Below are 24260 nucleotides of genomic sequence, written 5' to 3'. Positions count from 1 at the left end.
AGCAGAAACCCTATGAGAGAACAGAACAGAGATGCAAAAATAATGGAGTCAAGTAATCTAACAGATGCAGAGTTCAAAACACTGGTTATAAAGATGCTCAATGAACTTACGGGAAGTGTAGATGAATTCAGTGAGAACTTTAACAAAGAGATAAAAAACAAAAACGGAAATGGAAATCATAAAAGGGAACCAGTCAGAAATGAAGAACACATTATCTGAGAAGAAAAGTATATTAAATAGAATAAAGAAGAGGATCGACTGACCTATATAGAGGATAGGAAAGCCAAGGATACTCAATCAGAATGGCAAGAAAAAAGAAGTCAAGACTATAATAATAATTTAAGGAGCCTATGGAACACTTATTAAATGTAAAAACGTCCGTGTCATAGGGGTACCTGTGGGAAAACAAGACATCGAAGAGCTATTTGAAGAAATAATGAGGGAAAACATCCCTAACCTGGTGAAGAAAATAGACATACAACCCCAGGAAGCTCAAAGAGTCCCAAAAACCATGAACTCAAAGAGGCCCACACTAAGACATGTCATCATTAAAATGCCAAAGGTTAAATACAAAGAGAGACTCTTAAAAGCAGCAAGAGAAAAGCAGTTAGTTATCTATAAGGGAGCATCCATAAGACTGGCAGCTGATTTCTCAAAAGAAAGACAAATATTGCATGATTTCACATACATGGGGAATCTAAAGAACAATGATAACAAAACAATGATAACAATGATAACAAAAGCGGAAATAAACTCATAGATATAGAGACTATTTTGACGGATACTAGATGGGAGGGGGGTTAAGGAGGACAGCAAAAAAAGGCAAAGGGATTAAGATGTACAAATGGATAGGTGCAGAATAGACATGGACATGTAGTATAGCATGGGGAAGATGGTTAATAATATTGTAATATGTAAGGGGGAAGAGGGGTACTAGATTTAGTGGAGTGATCACTTTGCGAGTTACGTGGATCTCTGACCACTCTACTGTACAACTGAAACTGGTATATTATTGTCTGTCAACTACAACTGAAAAAAACTCATTGATTTGTACGTTGTAAATACAAACAACTAATTGTCTATTATAGTTCAGTAAAGATAGGGAAAAAAAGAAAAAAAAAACTGAAAAAGAAATCCAATATGCATATCATGCGTTCTACAAATAAAAAAATTTAAGATTCAAATGAAGGCATTATGGTATTTTAAAAAAGATAATAAGTTAAAAAAAAAAAAAAGAGCTCTTTGTGAGTGAAGAATCTACTTTTATTACATCACCCAAAACCAATGATTAATATAAAAAGAAAATATATCATAAAACCATGAATACCAAACGTCTTAAAATTATTGGTTTCATTTCAAAGTTATTTCCAAAGCAATAGGGAAAAACAAATCACTGAAAATCAGAAGTTTCAAAGCACCTAATTTTGGTCTAAGTTCTAAGACTTACTCTAAGGCTTTCATTACATTGTAAATTATTTCATTAGAATTTAAATTTGATGTTTAAGAGCCCTGTGCTCCTTAGAAGAATCTGTACATTTTTTATCTATTCTAAGTTCCCCACCTTTTTTCATTTTTATAAATAAAAAGACAGATAAAGTTAATGCGGTGCCTTGTAAATCTTACCCCTCTCAGCAACTTTAATTTTAACCCCAACGGTTTTCCTGCAACCTAGTAAATTAAGAGAACATAAGAGGGAAATCAAATAATGTTGCTTTTAATTCCCTGGTTTAACATGTATAAATAACAACTCTAAATGAAAAAAAAATCAAATTGGGTATTTGAATGAAGACATCTATATGGCTTCTTATAACTACTTCAGTTATACAGGCAAATGGTAATTTTTTCAAAAAATTTCCATGAATACAACTGTCAGACTCTCCACAGTGAACTATTTTAAATTTAATCCTGGACACCAATCTAATTTGGGAAATAAGGTATAACTAGGGTAGGGAAGGCCCCATAATGATCTATACTTTGTTTGCAGAACTTAAACATCAAATCCCTCAGAAATTTATCCTACACTCATAATAGCTGAAGCAACTGCACAGATTTCTCTTGTTACAATGATATTAAAAGTAGCTGAAAATATTTTTAGTAAAGAAATGCGATACAGATGGCACATTCATGCAGGTACATTTCTAAGAAAGGCAGCATACAATACAGAGTACAAACAAAAGCTGCACAAATATAGGTCGAGTGAGAATCACCAATATGTTCAAGAAACATGTTTAATTTACCTTTTCTTCTTTCTGTGCAAAACTATCCACACGATGCAGCAAATTAGTGCAACGCCAACAACTACAACAAACCAAAACACAAATGACATGTAACTTGAAAACTAATCACCAAGATTCAAAATCTAGGAGATGAAATTAATGTTGGTTACATTTCAGCAGTCAGAAAATGTTATTAAGTACATGTACATTTATATTCTATCCGAACTCTTCACTGTTTAAATGTAATTCCCTGGAATCACTTAAACAGCCCACTGTGAGTCAGAGAAGAGTCCTAGTTTCATTTAGAGAATTACCCAAAGCATGTTTAGGATGCAAATGACTAATCATCTTGAAAAAAACTATTATTTAGGGTTTGTTACTGAATGGAAATATTGAACATAAAAAAATATATATTCACCAACACAAGGTGGTATAACATATGAAAGGTAAGATGTTTCTAGAATAGTTTACTTAATTTCAAGTTATAAAAACTGTAGAAACTGAAAAATCATTAAATGAATAATGTTCACATCATTATTTTGATCTAAGTGGTATCCAGGTTTGGGAAACTTACCTATAACAATAACAATCAAAACAATGATTCCTCCACCTGAGAAAAAATAAAACCAGTTTTAAAATAATTGAGTACATGTGAGTCTCCAGATAGCAGATTTTTAATTGTGATTAGATCACCTACAAACTACAGTAAAGAAAAACTTTATCAATCTAGTTTAGTGAGACTGCTAGTGCTAACTAGAGAGAGACTCAAAATATATTATCATCAACCTTTCCTCTGGCGCTCCTACCCCCATATTAAAACATAGTCTTAATTACCAAGGATATTCTAGGAATGTAAATGAAACACCAGGGCAAATGGATAAAAATTATGCATATAAATAGGTATTTCTGACTATCCAGAGATATAAAATAATAATAGAAAATCTTAATTCTTAGAAATGTTTATCAGTAGTACCTCTGCTTCTAAACTGCCATTATTTTTATTAAATTTCTATATGCTGTAGCATACAATGTCATGTTTACCTCTGCTATTTTCTTTTAATAAAAAATTATCAAGTGTTTAACATCTTAAGATGGCACTGGATTTACTGGCATGAAGACAGTTTAACCAGTGTTCAGATAAAGTATTTATAAAAAGATTAGCCTTACTACGCTAGACTAAGTGAATAAGAGTGACAGATATTTTCTTCATTTACTCATCAAGAAATATTTGTGTTTTGTTCAAATGTCACAACTATATTTCATCATTTTCTTTAACATTTACTGTGTGAACTGTGAGCCTACAGAGAGTATGCTACACCAGCCTGTTACAGAAAAAAACTACCTCAACTTATATTACTTTATAAGGTATACAAGGTATGAATAGAAAAAAAAGGCTTATAAACTGCCATCACAAAAATACTACTATTACATGGAAAGCAACTTATGTTCTATAAATTTTAACCTACATGTACCTACAGCATTAGAGAAAGTTACCTCACCCCAGCAGAAATTCTAATTTGGGGGTACTTCTTAAAAATTGTATTATCTTCATGTAGTCACACATACTATTGCTTATATTTGTCATTGTATCTGCACCATTAAATATGAATGTCAATTATCACCCATTTGTGACAAGTTGTTTCTTCTCGAAGTACAAATAATTGAAATACGATATTTTCATACAGAACTTTAAGATCTAACAATGCAGTCTAATAATAAACAAAATAATACCTAAATATTTAGGTGGTTCATCACCGGGAGTGGCATGTTCTAGAAAAAAAGAAAAAAATAATAATAATAAAGCTTAAAGACCTCTAAATTCATAAGACTTTTTGCCTTTGTACGAAAACCCATATAATTTCATTTTCCTTATGTAAATTAGTTTCTATTTAAAAGTAGTATCATAAAATATTATAAATTTATATTCGATGTCATCAGAATTCTCCTTCCTGCCCAGTACCACTTCCTATGACAATATTCTGTGGTGCAGCAAGCAAATTTATCAGTAGACTATTGTCAAAAATAGCCTATGGATTGATATGATTCTACTTAACAAATATAAGAGTTGGGTTAATAAACGATTTAGAAGTTGATCTACAATAGAAGAAAACTTCCACATAATAAAGGCCATTTATGAAAAACCTATGGCTAACATTATATTCAATGGTGAATGATTCAAAGTTTTGTCCTTAAGATCTGGAACAAGACAGGATGCTTGTGTTTCCTATTGAATATAATATTAGAAGGGTTAGTTGGAGCAATTTGGCAAGAAAAAAAAATATCCAAATAGGAATGGAAGAACTAAAATGATCTCTGTTCTAGATGACAGGATCTTTTACATAGCAAATGCTAAAGATTACACACACACGCACATACAAATCTGGTTGAACTAATAAATGAATTCATCAAAGTTGCGGGCTACAAAATCAACACCCAAAAATCAGTTGCATTTCTAGAAACTAGAAATGAACAACCCAAGAAGGAAATTAAAAAAAAAAAATCCATTATAATAGCATCAAAAATAATAAAATATTTAGGAATAAACTTAACCTAAATTTAAGTTAAGGAGGTGAAAGACTCCTATACTGAAAACCACAAAACACTGCTAAAAGAAAATGAAGATGACATAACTAAATGGAAAGATATTCCACATTCATGGATTAGAAGGCTTAATATTGTTGAAATGTTAATACTACACCAAACAATCTACAGATTAAATGCAACCCCTAACACCATCCTGAATACGTGCTTTTCAGAAATAGAAAAATCCAACCTATAATTCATATGAAATCCAAGGTACTAGGAAAAACCAAGACAATCTTGAAAAAAAAGAGCAAAGTTGAGAGGACTCACACTTCCTGATTTCAGAACAATCTCAAAAGCCACAGTAATCAAAAAAGAGTGGTCCTGGTATAAAGACAGATGCACAGACCAACGGAATAAAAGCACAGAAATAAAATCTCACAAATATGGTCAAATGAACACAAGGATCCTGAGGGGCAGGCTTTTCAAGTGGTTTTTGGAAAAATGGATAGCTATATACAAAAGAATTAAGTTGGTCTCTTACCTTATACTATATAAAAGTTAATTCAAAATGGATCAAAGAACTAAGCATAAGATCTAAAACTATAAAACTCTTAGAAGAAAACATAGAGGGCAAGCTTCATGTTGTTGGATTTGACAATTTCTTGGATGTGACATTAAAAGCACAGGTAACAAAAGAAAAAGTAGATAAACTGAACATCAAAATTAAAAACACAGAATGAGAGGAAACATCTGCACATCATATATATGATAAAGGATTAATATCAAAAATATATAATGAACTCCTAAAACTCAACAACAACAAATAATACAAATCAAAAATGGGCAAAGGACTTGAATAGGTATTTCTCTGAAGAAGATATACAAAACACCAATAAGCACATGAAAATATGATCACTATTCATTAGGAAATGCTAACAAAAACCACAATGAGATACTACTTCATATACATGAGGATGGCTAGTACGCAAAAAAAGACGGTAACAAGAGTTGGTAAAGAGGTAGAGAAATTAAAACTCTGTGCATAGCTAGTGAGAATGTCAAATGGCGCAGGCACTGTGGAAAACAGTATGGTTGTTCCTCAAAAAAGTAAACAGAATTACACTTGAAAATAATTTAAATAAATAAATTTAAAAATATATATATTTCAAATTTTAAAAAAAAGTAAACAGAATTATCACATAACCCAGCAAATCTACTCTTAGAAATATACTTCCCCAAATTGAAAACAGGGACTCAAAACAGTTACTCAAATGCCAATATTCAGAGAAACATATTCAGAGTAGACAAAACCTGGAAACAACCCAAGTATCTACCAAAAGATGAATGGATAAACGAAATGTGGTTTATACAGACAATGTAATATTATTCAGCTATAAAAACAATAAGGTTCTGATTCTTGCTACAGGTGATGAACCTTGAAAACATTATGCTATTGAAGTTAGAAGTGATGACACTTCTATGAGGTACCTAGAATAGTCAAATTCATAGAGACAGAAAGTAGAATAGTGGTTACCTGGTGTATTTGTGTGGGGAGATAGTAGAGAGTTATTGTTTAATAGGTACATTCATTTGAGATGAAAATTTTGAGATGGCTGCTTAATAATGTGGAAGTACTTAAGGCCACTGAAATGTACACTTAAAATGGTTAAAATGTTAAAAAAAAAAAAGTTGATCTAGAAAAATTAACAGAGAACATTTCTGAAAAGAAAGTGTTCTGCCAGATATTAAGAATAGTACTGCAGTGAAAAAAAAAAAACCCAAAAAACAAAAAAACACAATTTGATGATGGCACAGGAATGGACAAAGTTCAAGGGAATAGAAAGGTGATTAGAAAACCTTTGAATTTAAGGCAAAAATTGGCATTTTAAGTCAGTTGGAAAGACGATGTATTCAACAAATGGGGTGGGTGGAAAGGAACCCTGTCTTTACATATCATAAGAATCTCAGATGTATCAATGATTTAAAAGCAAAGAATGCAGTCAGAACATATGGTTGAAATGTTTATATAATTTCAGCATGGGGAAGACCTAAAGCTTTATAAGACACAATGCTTATAGACATTAGGAAAAAGATAAATGCATTCGACCACCTATTAATGTAAAACTTGACACGTAAATGACCACTGATAGGACAGTTAAATAAAATATGGTATATATTAGAGCAAAAATAAAAAAAAAGGATAAGAATAAATCTAAATACAACCCCAACTAAGACAGTAAGTGTAGAAAGTGAGTTTTAGAAAAATATGAACATGATGCTATTGTTTATGAAAAAAGAGAACATGCCAAAATATGTATATTTACACATATAAGGATACTGATGTACAGAAACAGATAAAAAGATACCTAAACTATAACTTGATTGATTCAGGTAATGGACTAGAGACAAAGGAGACTAATCTTTTACTCTGTATACTTTCATAATGCTTGAAATTTTACAAATTTATATTCACATACTATTTATGTAATTAAAAGTTATTAAAAGCAATCTATTTCCAATAGTATAAAAACCTTAAAAGGAAACTGACTAGTAAAAATAAGGCAAAAAAAAAAAAACAACAAAAAAGAAAAAGATGTTCACTTCAGGTTAAAAGGGTTTTAATTTATAATGAGTTTTGACAAATCGACAAAAATATTTTAGAAACCTAACAGAAAAATGAACAAAGGACATGAACAAATAATGTAGACCAAAAAAACCCTCCACTTCATTGATGATTAAAGAAATGCAAATTAATACATGACATCGGTCATCCATCACTTTATGAAATTCTTAACAATATAAGTAGAATAAAGAGTACCTGAACCGGTGGGTCTTGGAACTGGAGATGTGGCTGGACTAGTAGGCTTGAGACCTGGAAGAGTAACAGAACCTGGATGACCTGCAACTGAAGGTGTGACTGGAATAGTAGCAGGCTTGACATCTGGAATGGAATTTGATTCCATTTACCAGCTTAATCTATATGATATTATAAATTTAATTTTTTATTTTTAAAAAAAGATTAATTAGTCCTCAGAATGAAAAATATACATACACAATTCTACTTCTGGGAATTTAACCTAAATATATATTTATGAAAGTACATAAGAATGTACGTATAAAAATGTTCACTACAGCTTTGTATTTTATAATGGAAACTCTAGAAATTATAATAAATCATAAAAAAGATGAGAATAAACATGTTATCTTTAAAAAATACCATTCAAATATTATCATTCATACTACATACAGCACAAGATTTCTATCCTTTTCTTTTTCCTTAGTATTTCTTGGACATTTTTTCATATTAGAACAATTAGACCTACCTTATCACCATTTTATGTTGCTACTGATCCTTTCTTTAACTGCTAATAAAAATTTACAGACCCATAAAACAATTTTGACTTTTGATATTTTTTAAAAATCCATATACTTTATAAACTTTTCTCACAATCAATTTGCTCCTCTTCTTTCAAATGTTAAACTGTATCAGTAATTTTAAAATAATTTATAAATCCTTTATGAATACTTATGGTCAACTCTTTCAAAAGAGCACATCGACAAACACAATATCCCACAGTGCTCAGACCCACTAGAACTACATCAGCAAACATGGATGGGTCAATGAGCGTAAACTGTACATGCAATGAGAATAAACTGTACATGCAACCAAGAAACCACCTCTTTCCCCCCAAAACCTCACAGCATTCAGCTAAAGTACTCAAGGCAGCTACCAAGTATGCAGGAATTACAAAAAGGTACGCTAATTACCATGTCAACATGCATAATTCCCCTCAACCCTTTAAAATATTAGGACAACAGGAAATATCCAAGCAAATTAGAAGCCAGTGATTGAGATTTGAGTTCAACACTCTCATTAAACAACAGGAAACTAAAGCCCGCAGGAAGGATGGTACTCGAGTAAGCAAAGCCAAACTAGGAGCCTGAGCAAGGTCAGCCAAAGCTACTGCTATTCCCACTATTCCTCTTGTCTCTTGTTTCTACTTAAACCAAAAAGAAGCCAAGAGATAGCAGCACTGAAATCAGAAAGGCAATTCCATCCACCATATCAAAATAATCATTCTAGTCTTAAGCAAAGCAGTTGATCAGTTGTCCATGCAAGAAACCCTCTGTTTCATTTCGATAAGTAAGGACTTTTCCTGCCTTTCGGTTGCTATTAAATTTAGTTTCTATTCCCAAATAAAAAATGCCCAGTAAAGAGAAAAAAAAAAACAATTGTATGAGATGCAGTGGTAGAAATACAGGACTTGTTCTAGGGACAGTTGAAATTTCCCAGTTTAAATATACTATATAAAAAGAACTAAACTGGCTGCAATCCAGGAAATAAAACACAGTCCTGGACCAGGAAGATACCCTGTAAAGGTGTCACCAGATCACCTTTAAAATGAATAAAACAATGAAGTTGATTACAGAGAAAACATTAAAAAGCAGAAGCCATGGACCTTCCTGTTCACTAATATTAAATGGAGTGATGCTGTAAGTCATGTGAGCTTCCTTTAAGAGCTTCCTACATGCCAGGCATTATGTTAAGTGATTTAAATGGATGCTGCTTAAAGGTTACTTTCCAATGAGGAAGGTATTAATCATTTTATATATAAATAAACACATTTAAAGTTATTACATAACTTATCAAGTTAATATAGCTATTTATATCTGAGGACCACGGCAAAAAATTTTAGAAACATTAAGTGTAACAACTAAATGGCTGTAAATATGTTCTTTCTCTTTTTATTACTAAACATGATGAATGAGTGTAAATCATCAGAAATGTAAAGGAATTCAAAAGATTTCAAAAAAAAATCACCAGAAAGTCAAAGAATTTTGAAAAATATAAGCTGGAAGTTACGAAACCTGTAACACTGGAAATTGGAGATTTTGTACTGAGAGGAGTTGACACTGGAAAATAAAATAAAGAAGACTGGGTCAAATGCTTGGGAGTTATGGCTGTTATTTTCAAAAATTACTTAAAATTTTTGAAAAATATAAGCTGGAAGTTACGAAACCTGTAACACTGGAAATTGGAGATTTTGTACTGAGAGGAGTTGACACTGGAAAATAAAATAAGGAAGATTGGGTCAAATGCTTGGGAGTTATGGCTGTTATTTTCAAAAATTACTTAAAATTTTTGAAAAATATAAGCTGGAAGTTACAAAACCTGTAACACTGGAAACTGGAGATTTTGTACTGAGAGGAGTTGACACTGGAAAATAAAATAAGGAAGTTTGGGTCAAATACTTGGGAGTTATGGCTGTTATTTTCAAAAATAACTTAAAAGTTTTGAAAAATATAAGGTGTTACTAAACCTGAATGATTCAAAATTGGATGTTTGGTACTAGAAGGAGTCAAAACTGAAAAATAAAATAATGTAAACAGAATCAACCAATTAGGAATTATTAATTTTTCATTTATATGAATTATGCCTTTCATTTTTGACTTCAGATAAAAATATCCATGCTTCAATTTTCTGGAAAATGATTGCTGTCTATTTTTTTTTTAAAAAAGCCTACAGCTCCTGGTCTTCCTAGGTGGTCTCCCATCCAAGTACTAACCAGGCCCTACCCTGCTTAGCTTCCGAGATCAGACGAGATCGGGCGTGTTCAGGGTGGCATGCCGTAGACTGTTGCTATAAACTTTTAAACCTAAAAGGCCTGAGAAAAAGTTATACACCTGTGTGTGTCCATCATGTGCTAATCCTATGAAAATACAGGAAATAACAAGACAATTCTTTGTGAATTTTACATTTCATAGAAATGAATACAAGACAGAGTTGAATACTAAAACTGCTTCTTTTCAATTACTGTGTATCATTTATATTTAATTTTAAGAAATAAAGTCCCCTCTCCCCCCCAAAAAAAACCCAACAAGGAAAAAGACACCCTTTGTACCTTCAATACATTCTGGCATCTTAGGCTGCCATTCATTGTTAGCGCCACAGACAATTGTGCTGTTGCCTTTAAGGTGAAAACCCTGGACGCATTCAAATACAACCTGCGCGTTGTAGTAAAATTTTCTTGCAAATCCTGCTATCAGTCTTCCATTTTTGACTACTGGATATTGACATTTGACCACTGAAAAGTAGAGAAATTCCAGAATTAATGGGAAGGTGCTTAAAAATAGGACAGAAAAACTAGTGCAAAGTGTATTTCCACTGGGAACAAAGAGACAAGGAATAGATGGCAGGATATTACATTTTTGTTTTTTAACATACTTTATTTGTGCGTTTTAATTCCAGTTAAACAGATTTAGAGAAATCTATTAGCCTTTTCCCACCTAGACCGACTGTCATTATAGTTTATTGGCTTTCCTACATTTTTCCCTTATCACTGACAAGTTTTGAGAAAGGTCTGACTACTAGATATAAATTTCTTTTAAGTTCAAACTCAACTTCTGACATACTCTTTAGCTCTAGAGATTTTTAAAATTTTCATGCTGACACTGAATACACAGCCCTGCTTTTGCAGAAAGGCAGTAAGACTCTTGGGAGAAGGTAATACTTGAGCTCAAATGTAAGAGCTGAAAAGGAGCTAGCCATGCAAAGATATGCAAATAGAAAGTCCTCAGGTAGCAACGACAGGCATGAACTGGGATGTTCAAGGAATAGAAAGGTCGCAATGACATGGATGGACTTAGAGGTTATTATGCTGAGTGAAATAAGACAGAGAACGATAAATACCATATGATTTCACTTATATGCAGAATCTAAGGAACAAAAACTAATCAAAACTAATCAAAAACAGACTCACAAATATAGAGGACAATCTGGTGACAGCTGGGGGTGGAGGTGGGGTTGGGGGCTGGAAGAAAGGGGTGAAGGGTTAAAGAAGTACAAATCAGTAGCTGATAGATGGTCACAGGGCTGGGGAGCACAGCAGAGGCAATGTAGTTAGCATTAATGTAATGGCTGGGCGTAGAGCCAGAGTAAAGAGCAGAGGGATTTTTTATTTTATAAACTACATAAATGTCTAACCATTGTACTGTATACTTCAAACTAACTAACTAACTAACTAACTAACTAACTAACTAACTAAATAAATAAATAAAAAAAATAATAGGCAGTAGAGTTAGGGCTGTGTTTTCCAAATATTTTCAACTATAACCCAGAGCTCAAGCACCACATTTTACATTGTAAACCAGAATATCCCGCAGGTCCGAGATTAAGTTAAAAGTTAATACTTAGCCTTCATACCACTCTAGTATTTCCCATTCTGCTCTACTAATTAGGAAGTAAAATGCTGGTCACAACCCTCTAGACTAATTTCAGGATCCAGTAATGAGTTTGGCAGAATTTGGAAAAAATCACCAACAAAAAAACACTGGACTGGGCAGTGAGTACAAGAGAACTTCTTAGAAGATTAAATCTCAGTAGTAGATAAGGGTCCACAATGTACGAACTCTTAGACCAGAAGAGTAGTCTTCCTAGTTTTCTGTGGATCTGAATTTCCATCAGGTATCTTTTCCCTTCAGCCTGAAGATCTTTCTTTAGTCATTCTTTATTGCAGTTCAACTAGTTACAAGTTCTCTTAGCTTTTATCTCAAACTGTTTTTATTTATTACCTTCAATTTTAAAAGATATCTCCTTAAAAGGTGAATATATTAAGAAGTACAAATTGGTAGTTACGAAATCGTCACGGGGATGTAAAGTACAGCATAGGGAACATAGTCAGTTATATTGTAATAACTATGTGTGGTGTAAGTGGGCACTAGACTTATCCTGGTGATCATGTCGTAAATTATTTAAAAGTGCCTAACCACTATGTTGTACACCTGAAACTAATATCATACTGAATGTCAACTGTAATTGAAAAATAAAAATAAAATAAATCCTTGACAGAGATTTCTAGGTTACGTGTTTTATTTTTCTTTCAGCAGTTTAATAGACACTACTGTCTTCTAGTTTTCAGAGTTCCTTACGAGAAGTCGGCTGTCATTCTCGTTTAGATGGGTGAGGCAATGTGATATGTTTTTTTTCCCCTCCTCTCACCCACCGGCTGCTCCTTCTTTTATCTTTTGTTTTCAAAAGTTTTACCATATGTTTAGTTTAGTGAAGGTTTATTGGTAAACTTTTAAAATTTATTTATCCTGCTAGGGCCACTGAATTTCCTGAACATGTGGGGTTGTTGTTTTGCATCAAATGTGGATAATTTTTGGCCAATATTTATTCAAGTAATTGTCTATATTGCTTTCTCCTCTCTTTCTGAAAAGCCATTAACATGTATGTTTGACTGCTTGCTACTCTTCTACAGGTCTGTAAGTCTCTCTCTTTCTAAAAATATTTTTCAAATCATGTTGGATACTGTTGTCCTCACTCTGGGTTCAGTAATGTATTCTCTTGAGTTGTATGGTAAGTGTATGTTCAATTTTATAAGAAATTGCCAAACTGTGTTCCAAGATGGTCATACAACTTTGCATTCTTAACAGCAATTTATGAGAGTTGCAATTGCTCCATATCTTTGCCGGTAATGGTATTGTTAGGTTTTTGTTCTTAGTTTTAGCCATTCTTATATGTGTTTAATTGTATATCACTGTGATTTTAAATTACATGTCTGTGATTACTAATGCTATTGAGTAACTTTTCATGTACTTTTTTGCCCATTTAAAAAAAATGGGATGTTTTCTTATTGTTTTGAGTTCTTTACATAACTTTATATATTGTATATATTTTCTTTGCAACTATTTTCTCCCAGTCTATTTTTTTCATTCTTTTTTTCATTCTTATAAGTGTTTTATAAGAGCAGAGTTTTTGAGTTTTTAAGACATCCAATTTATTAATTTTTTTTTCTCTAAAGGATCATGGTTTTACGGTTAATTTAAGAAATCTTGGTCTAGGTCACAAATATTTTCTATGTTTTCTAGTAAAAGTTTTATATTTTCAAGTTTTATACTTAAGTCTGTGATGCTTTGAGTAAATGTAAATGGTGCTAACATGGGTTAAGTTGTTTTTTTTTTGGATATGGGTATTAAATTGTGCCTGCTCTTTAATCATTTTTCTACTGAATTATTTGTACATTTGCAATGTAATCTACTACAAACATCTAAAAGGGTGTGTTCTGGACTCTCTATTCTGTTCTATTTTTCTCTAGGGCTATCTTTTCACCAGAACCACACTATCTTGATTATATGCTTTATAGTGTGTTTTATAGTAAGTCTTGACATCAGGTAGAATAAGTCCTCTAATTTTTTCAAAATTTTGACTATTATATCTTTCATATAAATTTTAGAATCAGTTTGTCAATTTATACAAAAAGTTCTACTGAGGTTTTATTGGGATTGTGCTGAAATTATAGATCAATTATGGAAAACTGACACTTTTACTATAATTCAGTCTTCCAATCCATAACCACTTAATTTCTCTCCATTAAGGTCTTCTTTAATTTCTTTTATAAGTTTTTAGTTGTTTTTACCATTTGAAATTTACACGTGTTATGAAATTTATTTTGAAATATTATATGTAGTTTTAGCTGTTATAAATATTACTTTAAAAATTTCAATGTCTAATAGTTTATTGCTAGTATATAGACATAGAACTGATTTCTGTACATTGATCTTATGTTTGCAACCTGGCTAAAACTTCAGTCTTTCCAATTTTCTACATATACAATCATATCATACCGACTATAGTCTACTTTGCCTCTTTTTCTCCATAATGTATGCTTATTTCTTTTTCTTGCCTTATCGTGCTGGGTAAGACAGCCAATACAATGCTGAATAGAGTGGCGAGAGTATCTTGTTCCTATCTTAGGGGGAATAAATCAGTCATTTACCAAAAAGTAAAATGTTAGCTATGGGTTTTTTGTAGGAGCCATTTATTAGGGACAGATAGTTCCATTCTTAGTTCATTGAAAAGTTTCATAATAAAAAGATGATGAATTCTATCCAATGCTTTATTTTTCCTACATCTATTAAGATGACCATGTATTTTTTTCTTCTTTATATAAGCTCCTGACACAGTAAATTACTGATTAATTTTAAAATTTGAATTAACATTGTATTCATGGAATAAATTCCACCTGATTATGATGCATTCTTATTTTTACATATGACAGGGATTTGATTTGTTGACATTTTGTTAAGGAGTTTTGGTTCTATGTTCATTATGAATATTATTTGTCATTTTCCTGAAATGTTGCTGTATGGTTTTGGTATCAGGACAATGTTGGTCCCATGAGATGAAGTGAGAAGTATAATGCCTGTTGTAGTTTCCTGAAGTTTGTGTAGAGTTGATATCATTTACTTCTGACATGTTTGGTAGATTTCCTTAGGGAGAACAGTTCTCTTTGTGAGAAGACTTGTCAAATTTGTAGGCATTAAGTTGTTCATGTTATTCTCTCATTATCCTTTAAATATGTGCAGGATATTTAGTGATGTTCTATTTTTCAATCTTGATATTAGTAATTTATATTTTCTTTTCTTGTCAGACTGTTTATACATTAAAAAATTTTATTGATCTTCTCCAAGAACTATGTGTGGGTTTCACTGATTTTTCTCTATATTTTTCTCTTTTCAATTTCATTGATTTCTACCTTTATTATTTCCTTCTGTTTCCTTGTTTGGGGGTACAATTTGCTCTTCTTTCTTAGTTTCATAAAGTGGAAGCTTAAATTATTGATTTGAAACATTTCCTCTTTTCTAACATAGGTAATTCATGCTATTAATATCCTACCTAAGCAATGTTTTGCTCTATCCCACAAACTTTAATATTTTGACATGTTGTATTTTCATTTTTATTTAATTCAAAACACTTTCTAATTTTGCTTGTGACTTCTTTGATTCATGGATTATTAGAAGTGTCTTGCATAATTTTCATATATTTGGGGATTTTCTAGATGTCTTTTGATTTCTACATTCATTCCATTGTGACAGATATGTACAGTAAATGATTTCAATTTTTTAAAAATTGTTTAAAGTTATCTTATTGCCTAGAATATGTAATTAGAGAATGCTCCATTTACACTTGACAAGAGTAATTATTTTGCTATTATTTGGTGGTTCTTTCTCTCAAAAGTCAAATACCCTGTTTTAAGTCATGCTCTAATGCCTTAAACATTGTTTTTAAAGTATAGGCATATGTTGGAGATATTGCAGGTTCGGTATCAAACCATAGCAATAAAATGAGTATCGAAATAAAGTGAGGCATAATCTCTGCTGGTGAGGGTCTTGTGTTCAATATTTAAAAACATAATATCTGTGAAGTGCAATACAGCAAAGCATAATTAATTAAGGTGTGCCTGTATGTTTCATCTAGAGTTTATTAATCTTATTGGTGAGAGGCTTAGTCTGTTACAATTTACTCTACCATTTCCTGTTGCCAGAACTCTTAGACTTCTTGTAATACGAGATAAAATTCTTTTTATTTTAAGCCAATGTATGTTGAGTTTTGATACTTCGAAGGAAAAAAATACTAATTCATGCATCTATACAGTAATTCACAGTGCATAAATTGGAATCCAAGAACATGTGGGGTGAAGGGTGGGAAAGTCTATTTGGTTCTATTTGACTCATATTAAATGAGAAACCAATTTAATATAAGGAGTAAATATATATGGTTCTTCTGTTTACTAATTGGTAAAAGTATATACAAAGTGTTTCCAAACTACTTACAAATGAAGAAATGAATAGAAATATTATTACCTTTACACTCAGGAAGGGCACTACTCCATGTGCCTCTCCCAGAACAAACTAGTCTGCTCTCTCCAACAAGTGAATATTCGTCTGGTCCTCCTGAAGGATTACAGCTGTAAATTACTACTTCATTATATTCAAATACATCCTTGTGGCTACTGGTATGTTTTCCATTTGGTATGTCTCCAGGTGGTTGACACATAATCTCTTAAAAAGAGAGAAGATGACAGGAAAGGCAAAAGAAAAGGTAAAAGATTAAGACAGCATTAGTAATGGCCTCTGAACTGCCTTCAATAAATTCATTAACACATGATTTCTACAATGTAGTTGTGAATCCAACATCCATTTAAAAGAAAGTTTCTATGAGAAAATGTATTATCCTTTTTCACTTTCATCCTTAAGGCTGTATGGTGAAATATGACAGAGACTACAAATCATATGTTAATGCAATTACCTGAATCCTGAGGTCTACCTTGAAGCCAGATGTTCGGGAGAGTTGCAAAATCTCTCCAAATACTGGAGATTTGTAAAAATGTAAAACAATGCCACTATTCTATTTGTTTTGAAATTTTTAATTTTTCATAAAAAATACATTGCATATGTTAATATGTATTGTGCTTACTGTTCTTAATAATGAATTAATACATAATCATTTTAAAAAGTCTCAGTTTTACTTCCAATATAATCAATATCAATAGACATATCCCACCTGAAGAGAAGCTTAATGGGGTTTTTGTTAATTTAAAAGTATAAAATGAACCCAAAGCCAAAAAGTTTGAGAACTGCAGCTCAAAATTCTAAGTAGAGAATATACTTACTTTCACACTGTGGGGGATCACCACTCCAAGCCACAGTATTTTCAGAAATTTCACAATATAGAATTTTTGCTCCAACTAATTCATAACTAAATGAGAAAAGAAAAGATAACTTTTATTTACCGGTTAACATGATGCACATAATAATGAAGAAAAATGTTATATGGTTGTTTTCCAGCATTACAGTAGTTTAAAGGAGAAGTCTCTTAAGTGACCTATAATGAAAGTATTAACTAAATCTGCAATTTAATGATATAAATAGCTTTTGCATTTGAGCACACACTGACCTAGAGTGAAATGTCTAAATAAATCTGTCATGCCTACAGGTGTTTGCTATCTCAGGCAGTCATACCACATATTTACTTCTCCTTTGCTCATGCCATTCTGCTCAGTTAGGATGATGACTGAGTAGAGAGATCAGGTGCTAGAGTTTACCTGACTGCATTCGAGTCTCAGCTCCAAGACTGACTTGTTATTTGAGCTTGGGCAAGTCTCTTACTGCTTCTCTAGCACCATTTCCTCAACTAAAAAGGGGATAATAGTGTATATCTTGCACAGCTATTTTGATTATTAGATGAGTTAGCATCTGCCACACAGTGAGTGCTAGGTAAGTTTTAGGGCTTATGAATTTTCTTCAGATCAGAATTATCCTCCTAGGAGTAGCTCAGAAAAACTCCCACTCAATAAAATCTGTGATGATTTACATTTACAGTACTCTTTCCTTCTTCTAGCTCTCCTTATAATGAGCATGAATAAGTCTATTTCTTTGGTACTTCTCATTTACTATTTTGCTTTGACACCTCTCTGTATATATTGTCCTTTCCAATAAGTCTTCTTTAAAAGGAGTGTATGTCTTAACCTCTTAGTACTCCTCAAAGTGCCTAGCACATTCTGACTTTAGACTAGATATTTTTACTTAAGTAAAAAAAGTCAGTTAAACTGCCTGCCTATACCTACTTCCAGCTGACTTTTCTCCCAAGGTTCACTCATTGATTATATATTACATTGTATTAGTAGAGGATTTCGGGATGATGGCAAGGTAGAAAGCACCAAGTATCTGTCTCCCTACAAAGACAATAACTGCAGGGCTAGAATCTGCATAATGTAACCATTTTGGAACTCTGGTTCCAGAGGGAAGACTTGGACATGGAAACTACATTAAAATATCATTAACTTTCAGCTCTTAACATAATGGCAGCTACCCACCCCACTCTCCCAGCAGGCAGCCGTACACGTGTTCCTGGAGCAGCTCATAAACAGCCTGTGGGAGCCAGGGATGGAAAAAAGAGGCCTGTTCTCATAAATATCCGGGATCTGTACTCTTATCACTAACTGCTGCTTCTGATTCTAGAAAAGCAGACGAAAGGGGGGCAGCCATTATTGTCACATGTCCCTGACCCTTGCAAGCCCACTCCTTGCGTACTGAAGTCACTTCCCAGGGATTTAAAGATCCAGTGTCCTTTGCAGCCCTCTTCATTTTTCTTTTCTTTTTCCCCTTTCAAGAGACAGACATTAAAATCAGGACGTCCAAAAACAATTGCATATGTGGGGAGAATTAGAGTGAATGCGCATGCCCAGACAAGGGCTCGGAAAAGACTTGAGAAGACCTTCAGTTTGCGCATCAGGCTGATCCTCGGACCCTACAACAAGCATAAAACCAGAAACAACTGGAGAAAACAATAATCCCTGGGAAGGATAATCTGATTTGCAGAGTTATCCCATCATTAGATTCAAATGTCCAGTTCAAGAAAAAAAATCACAAAGTATACAAAGAAACAGGAAAGTATGGCCCATTAAAAGGAAAAAAATCAATAAACAGAAATTATCCCTGGAGAAGACTTGATGCCAGATCTAATACATAAAGACTTTAAAATAACTATTTTAAAGATGCTCAAAGAACTAAAGGAAGAAATGTAGGAAGTCAAGAAAACAATGTGTGAGCACAATGTAAGTATCAATTAGGAGATAGAAAAGCTAAAAAGAAACCAAAAAGAAAACTGGAGATGAAAAGTAAAATAACTTAAATGAAAAATTCACTAGTGAAACTAAAGGCAGTTTTTAGTAGGTAAAAGATAGAGTTGATGAACTTTAAGAAAGAACAATGGAAATATTGTTTGAAGAATAGAAAGAAAAAAGACTGAAGAAAAGTCAACAGAGCCTAGGGGACCTGTGGGACCTGTGAGACACCAATAAGCAGCTCAACATATGCATTGTGGGATTCTCAGAAGACAGAGAGATGAGACAGAGTATATTTGAAGAAATAATGGCTGAAAACGTCCCCAACTTGATGAAATACATGAATGTAAATGTTCAAGAAACACCAAGTAGGATGAACTCAAGAGACCCACAGTAAGACCCATAATGACTGAACTTTCAAAAGGCAGCGACAGAGAAAACCTTGAAAGCTGCAAGGGAGAAGCAAGCCATCATGTACAAAGTATCCTAAATAAGATTATAATAGCAGATTTCTCATCAAAAACTTGGAAGCCAGAAGACAGTGAACTAATAGGCTCAGAGTGCTAAGAGAAAAAATTGACAACTAAATTCCTCTATCCAGAAAAACTGTGCTTCAAAAGTGAGGGAGATACTAAGACTTTTCCAGTAATAAAAGCCGAGGGAGTTTTTTACAACTAAACCTCACCTGAAAAAAATGCTGAAAGGAGTCCTGAAAGGTGAAATTAAAGGACACTAGAAAGTAACCCCAAGGCATATAGATAAATAAACATTTCACTGAAGGTATATACATGGGCAATTATTAAAGCTAGTATTATTGTAACAATGGTTTATACGAATCATTTTTGTTTTCCATGTGACTTAAGAGACGAATCCTTTAAAAGAAAATAAATGCATTACTGTAGAAGCTAGTATTATAGTTATCAGTGTAGAGGCTAGTATGACATCGACAATCTAAAGGGGTGGGGACAGAGCTATAAAGGAGCAGGTTTTGTAATTTACTGAAGTTAGTATAAATTCAAATTGGAGTATTAAAATTTTACAATTTTAAATATAATTTACATGATAACCACAAACAAAAACTCTATAAAATAGACACTAAAGAAAATGAGAAAAGAATTTAAGCATTTCACTACAAAATCAATCAGGAAGGAAGGCGAAAACAGCTCTAAGGCATGTAGAAAAGTAACAGGAAAAGGAAAGAAAACAGTCCTTCCTGCTAATAATTATTTTAAAGTTAAAATGATAAACTCTCCAATCCAAAGATTGAGATTGGAGGAATGGATAAAAATAAATGATCCAACTATATGCTGTCTAAAAGAGACCCATTTGAGATACAAAGACCCAAACTGGAAGTGAAAAAATGGAAAAATATATTCCAAGCAAATAGTAACCATAAGAGAGCAGAGGTGGATACACTGATATAAAATAGCCTTAAAATCAAAAAGGTTGCAAGACCAAAGAAGGACATTATATATTTAATAAGCGTTCAATATTGCAAGAAGATATAACAATTATAAACATTTACCCTCCTAATGACAGTCCATCAAAATAAATGAAGCAGAAACTGACAGAATTGAAGGGAGAAATACATATCTCTACAGACTTCAATATCCCACTCATAATAATGGATAGAATAACTAGACAGAAGGTAAATAAAAAAAGAGGACCTCAACAACACAATAAACAAACTAGATCTTACAAACATAGAACACTCTCCTCAACAACAGAATACACATTATCAGGTGCACATGAAACATTTTCCAGGATAGGCTATATTTTAGGTTGAAACTTAATCATAGAAACTGACATCATTAATAAATTAATTACATAATAAATAATAATAACCTAATTATGTTAGGCCACAAATTAATATTAAATAATCAATAGATTAAAAACCATAGCTATCATACACAGTATCTTCTCTGAGCACATGGGATGAAGTTAGCAATCATATCAAAAGGAAACTGGAATATTCACGTAAGTGTAAAAATTGAACCACACACTTTTTAACAACTAATGAATTGAAGAAGAAATCACGAAGAAGATTATAAATTACTTTAAGATGAATGCAACATCCCAAAACTTATGAGATGCAGCAAAAACAGTGGCAAAGGGGGAATTTCTAGCATAAAAGGTTATAATAAAAAACAACACCTGAAATGAACGATGTAACTTCACAATTTAAGGAACTAGAAAAAGAACTAAACCCGAAGCTAGCACAAGGAAGCAAATAATAAATATTAGAGCAGAGATAAACAAAATAGAGAAGAGATAAACAAGAGAAAAATAGATGAAACCAAAAGTTGGTTTTTCGAAAAGATAACTGAATTGACAAAACCTTTAGCTAGAAGGACTAATAAGTAAAAGAGAAGACACAAATTACTAAAATCAGAAATGAAACCGGGGACATTAATATTGATTCTACAGAAATACAAAATATTATAAAAGAGTACAATGAAAAATTTTATGCCAGCAAATTAACCTAGATAAAATGGAAAAATTCCGAGAAACACAAAACTGACCAATGATGTAGAAAATCTGAGTAGACTTGTAACTAGTCAGGAGATCAAAACGGCAACCAAAAACCTCCCAATAAAGAAAACCCCTGGACCTGATGGTTTCCCTGGTGAATTCTACCAATATTTAAAGAACTAACATTAATTCTTCTGAATTTTTTTTTTAAATTGAAGAAGACGAAAGTCTTCTGACCGCATTCTGAGACCACAAATACCAAAACTAGATAAACATACTACAAAAAAAAGAAAACTATAGATGCATATCCTTATGAACCTTGGTGCAAAACACCTCAAGAAAATACTAGCAAACAGAATTGAGCAGCAGAATAAAAGTATTATTTACCATGACCAACTGGGATTTATTCCTGGAATGCAAGGATGACTCAACTTATGAAAATTAATGAAATATGCTACATCAATAGAATGAAGGGGGAAAAAAACATAAAATCATCTCCATTGATGCAGAAAAAGCACCTGACAAAATTTAATGCTTTTTCATGTTAAACATACTCTGTAAACTGGGAACAGAGGAAACAACCTCAAGATAATAAACACGATACATTAAAAACCCATAGCAAACATCATACTCAGTGGTAAAAAGGTGAAAGATTTTCTTCTAAGATTAGGAATAATGTAAGGATGATGCTTTCATCACTTTTACTCAACATACTACTGGAAGTTTTAGCCAGGACAATTAGGCAAAAAAAAAAACAAAACAAAACAAAACAAACAAACAAACAAATAAAAGGCAACAAAATTGGTTAGCAATAAGTAAAGTTATCAGTGTCTGCAGATAACATGATCTTATATGCATAAAATCCTAAAGATTTTACACACACACACACACCCCTGACAGAACTAATAAATGAATTCAGCAAATTAGGACACAGAGTTAATATAAAAAGATCTATTATTTCTATAGTGTATTTACCCTCTAAATGCACATTTTTTATAAATGCCTAATATCTCGAATATATACTATTAACAGAGCCCTATAGGACAAAGGCTACTATTAAGTGCTCAGTATCTCTTAATGTGATGCTTCAGTCCCTTGTAACACTCTCAAAAATAAGGTTTCCCAACTAAGTGATCTGGACCGACATTATGGTCTAGGCTAACCAGCTCAATTTTCTTATGGTAACATCTGACAGAGTTGATATAAGAATATCCTCAATATTCTTGTCAATTCTACCTCCTGTTTCTATAAGCCCTCCTTCGACTCTGAGGGTTAGCCATTTTAATAGGGTGCACTTTGTTGTTAGAGATAAATTCGCCAATTACTACATTTTCAATGCTTACGCTAGGCTTATTATTACATATAGTAAGTATTATATGATTTTGCTTTCCTTCAATAGAAATTTCTTTCTATTAATTACACATCTTTTCAGTCTCCATGAAAAGCCCAAGAGTTGATTGGCAACAAGTACAAGTTGTCAAACAGAAAGCAAAATGAAATCAATATATTATGGGAATGTTTAGAAGAGGAGCAAAACAAAAATGGAACTAGAAATATTTACCTTATTTCCTCTACTTACCCCTCATTACAAACAAAGTGAACCTCTGAACCAAACAGAAAAGTTCCATTTACTTGACCATTTGAAGGGTCTGCTAGTTGTGGACATGATTTTCCTGAAAAAATATTTTGAAATTTGTTGTTTTATATCAATTTCAAAACAGGTTTGAATCAAAATCAAAATTCCGCACATTCCTCTATTAAATTCATGGGAAGATTATTTTCTTTCTTTAACTAATAAAAGCCAAACTTAAGATTCACTTTAATCCAGACAACCAATTGCCAAATAAAGGATTTCCTGGAGATTTTCAAAGCCTGAAAAAAAAAACCATTACTACCTAACACCCACATTCACATGAGGAAACCGTCAATGTAATAGTGGAATATGAACCTTAAAATGTGAGAAAAATCTCTAGAGCAATAAAAAAAAAGTTCTGTTTACTTACTTGTACAAGCCTCCTGGAGAGGTGTCCATGTGTTATTAGCCTGACAAATAGCAGTGGTGGGAAGAAGAGGTACAATAGGCTTGAATCCTAGGCGACACTTAAATTCTATTTGGTCCCCAGGATGATACAAGTCTTTAGAAACATCCTTGAGCATCATAGATTCGTATCTCGGTGGATCATCACAAGCATCTGGACATAACAGAATCAGAAGGTGAGAATAAAGTATTTTCTCATTTTTACCAGCCAAGGCCTGGTAGCAGGTAGGTAGTACAGAATAAATGGAAATGCCCTAGGCAAGATTTTAAATGACTTCCCTGCTTTTTTATACAATTGGTCATAGTAGTGGAAGATGTGCTGTGCTTGCTTTAAATAACATAATGCTAGATTTGGTTGTTGTAGAATAAGGTGGATATTCACTCAACAGTAAACTGAAGAGACAACAGCAATATTTTTAATTGTAAAATATATTTATAGGTATGCATCCTGCCCCATTTTTTCTAAATTCCTTTCACACTCAATTCTTCCCTAAGAAGACTTCTATAGTATATAGCGCTCTGGCCAGATTACTCTTCTTCAGTCTGAAACACAAAGTGACGATGACTGGTCACTTCGGGCTCAGTCTTCTCTCAGAAGGC

General features: G+C 32.6%; 1 protein-coding gene and 1 non-coding gene across 12 annotated transcripts in view; both read right to left on the bottom strand.

Annotated features, from left to right (window-relative positions):
• CD46 (CD46 molecule) overlaps positions 1-24260 on the bottom strand; it is a 46101-nt gene that overhangs the window by 12457 nt on the left and 9384 nt on the right. For 4 of the 11 annotated variants that reach the window (XM_039870264.1, XM_039870263.1, XM_039870262.1 and 1 more), the window contains exons 2-14: positions 23626-23814; positions 23202-23295; positions 17198-17283; positions 16389-16586; positions 10646-10828; positions 10064-10108; positions 9916-9960; positions 9764-9808; positions 9612-9656; positions 7561-7683; positions 3948-3986; positions 2791-2826; positions 2238-2298 (exon numbers count right to left, since the gene is read on the bottom strand). In XM_039870264.1, coding sequence (XP_039726198.1) covers positions 2238-2298; positions 2791-2826; positions 3948-3986; positions 7561-7683; positions 9612-9656; positions 9764-9808; positions 9916-9960; positions 10064-10108; positions 10646-10828; positions 16389-16586; positions 17198-17283; positions 23202-23295; positions 23626-23814 — 1189 coding nt within the window. Of the gene's footprint in view, positions 1-1623; positions 1669-2237; positions 2299-2790; positions 2827-3947; positions 3987-7560; positions 7684-9611; positions 9657-9763; positions 9809-9915; positions 9961-10063; positions 10109-10645; positions 10829-16388; positions 16587-17197; positions 17284-23201; positions 23296-23625; positions 23815-24260 lie in introns of all 11 variants that reach the window. The other 7 variants (XM_039870266.1, XM_039870267.1, XM_039870268.1 and 4 more) reach the window with 7 other exon arrangements.
• LOC120608656 (5S ribosomal RNA) lies at positions 10261-10378 on the bottom strand. The gene has a single exon (XR_005654454.1). It is a non-coding gene; the product is annotated as a 5S ribosomal RNA (ribosomal RNA).

Source organism: Pteropus medius, unplaced genomic scaffold (assembly GCF_902729225.1).
Source record: "Pteropus medius unplaced genomic scaffold, Ma_sr-lr_union100, whole genome shotgun sequence".
Lineage (NCBI taxonomy): Eukaryota > Metazoa > Chordata > Mammalia > Chiroptera > Pteropodidae > Pteropus > Pteropus medius.
The sequence above is the reverse complement of the archived record's forward strand: the minus strand, read 5'-3'. Positions and strand labels throughout refer to the sequence as shown.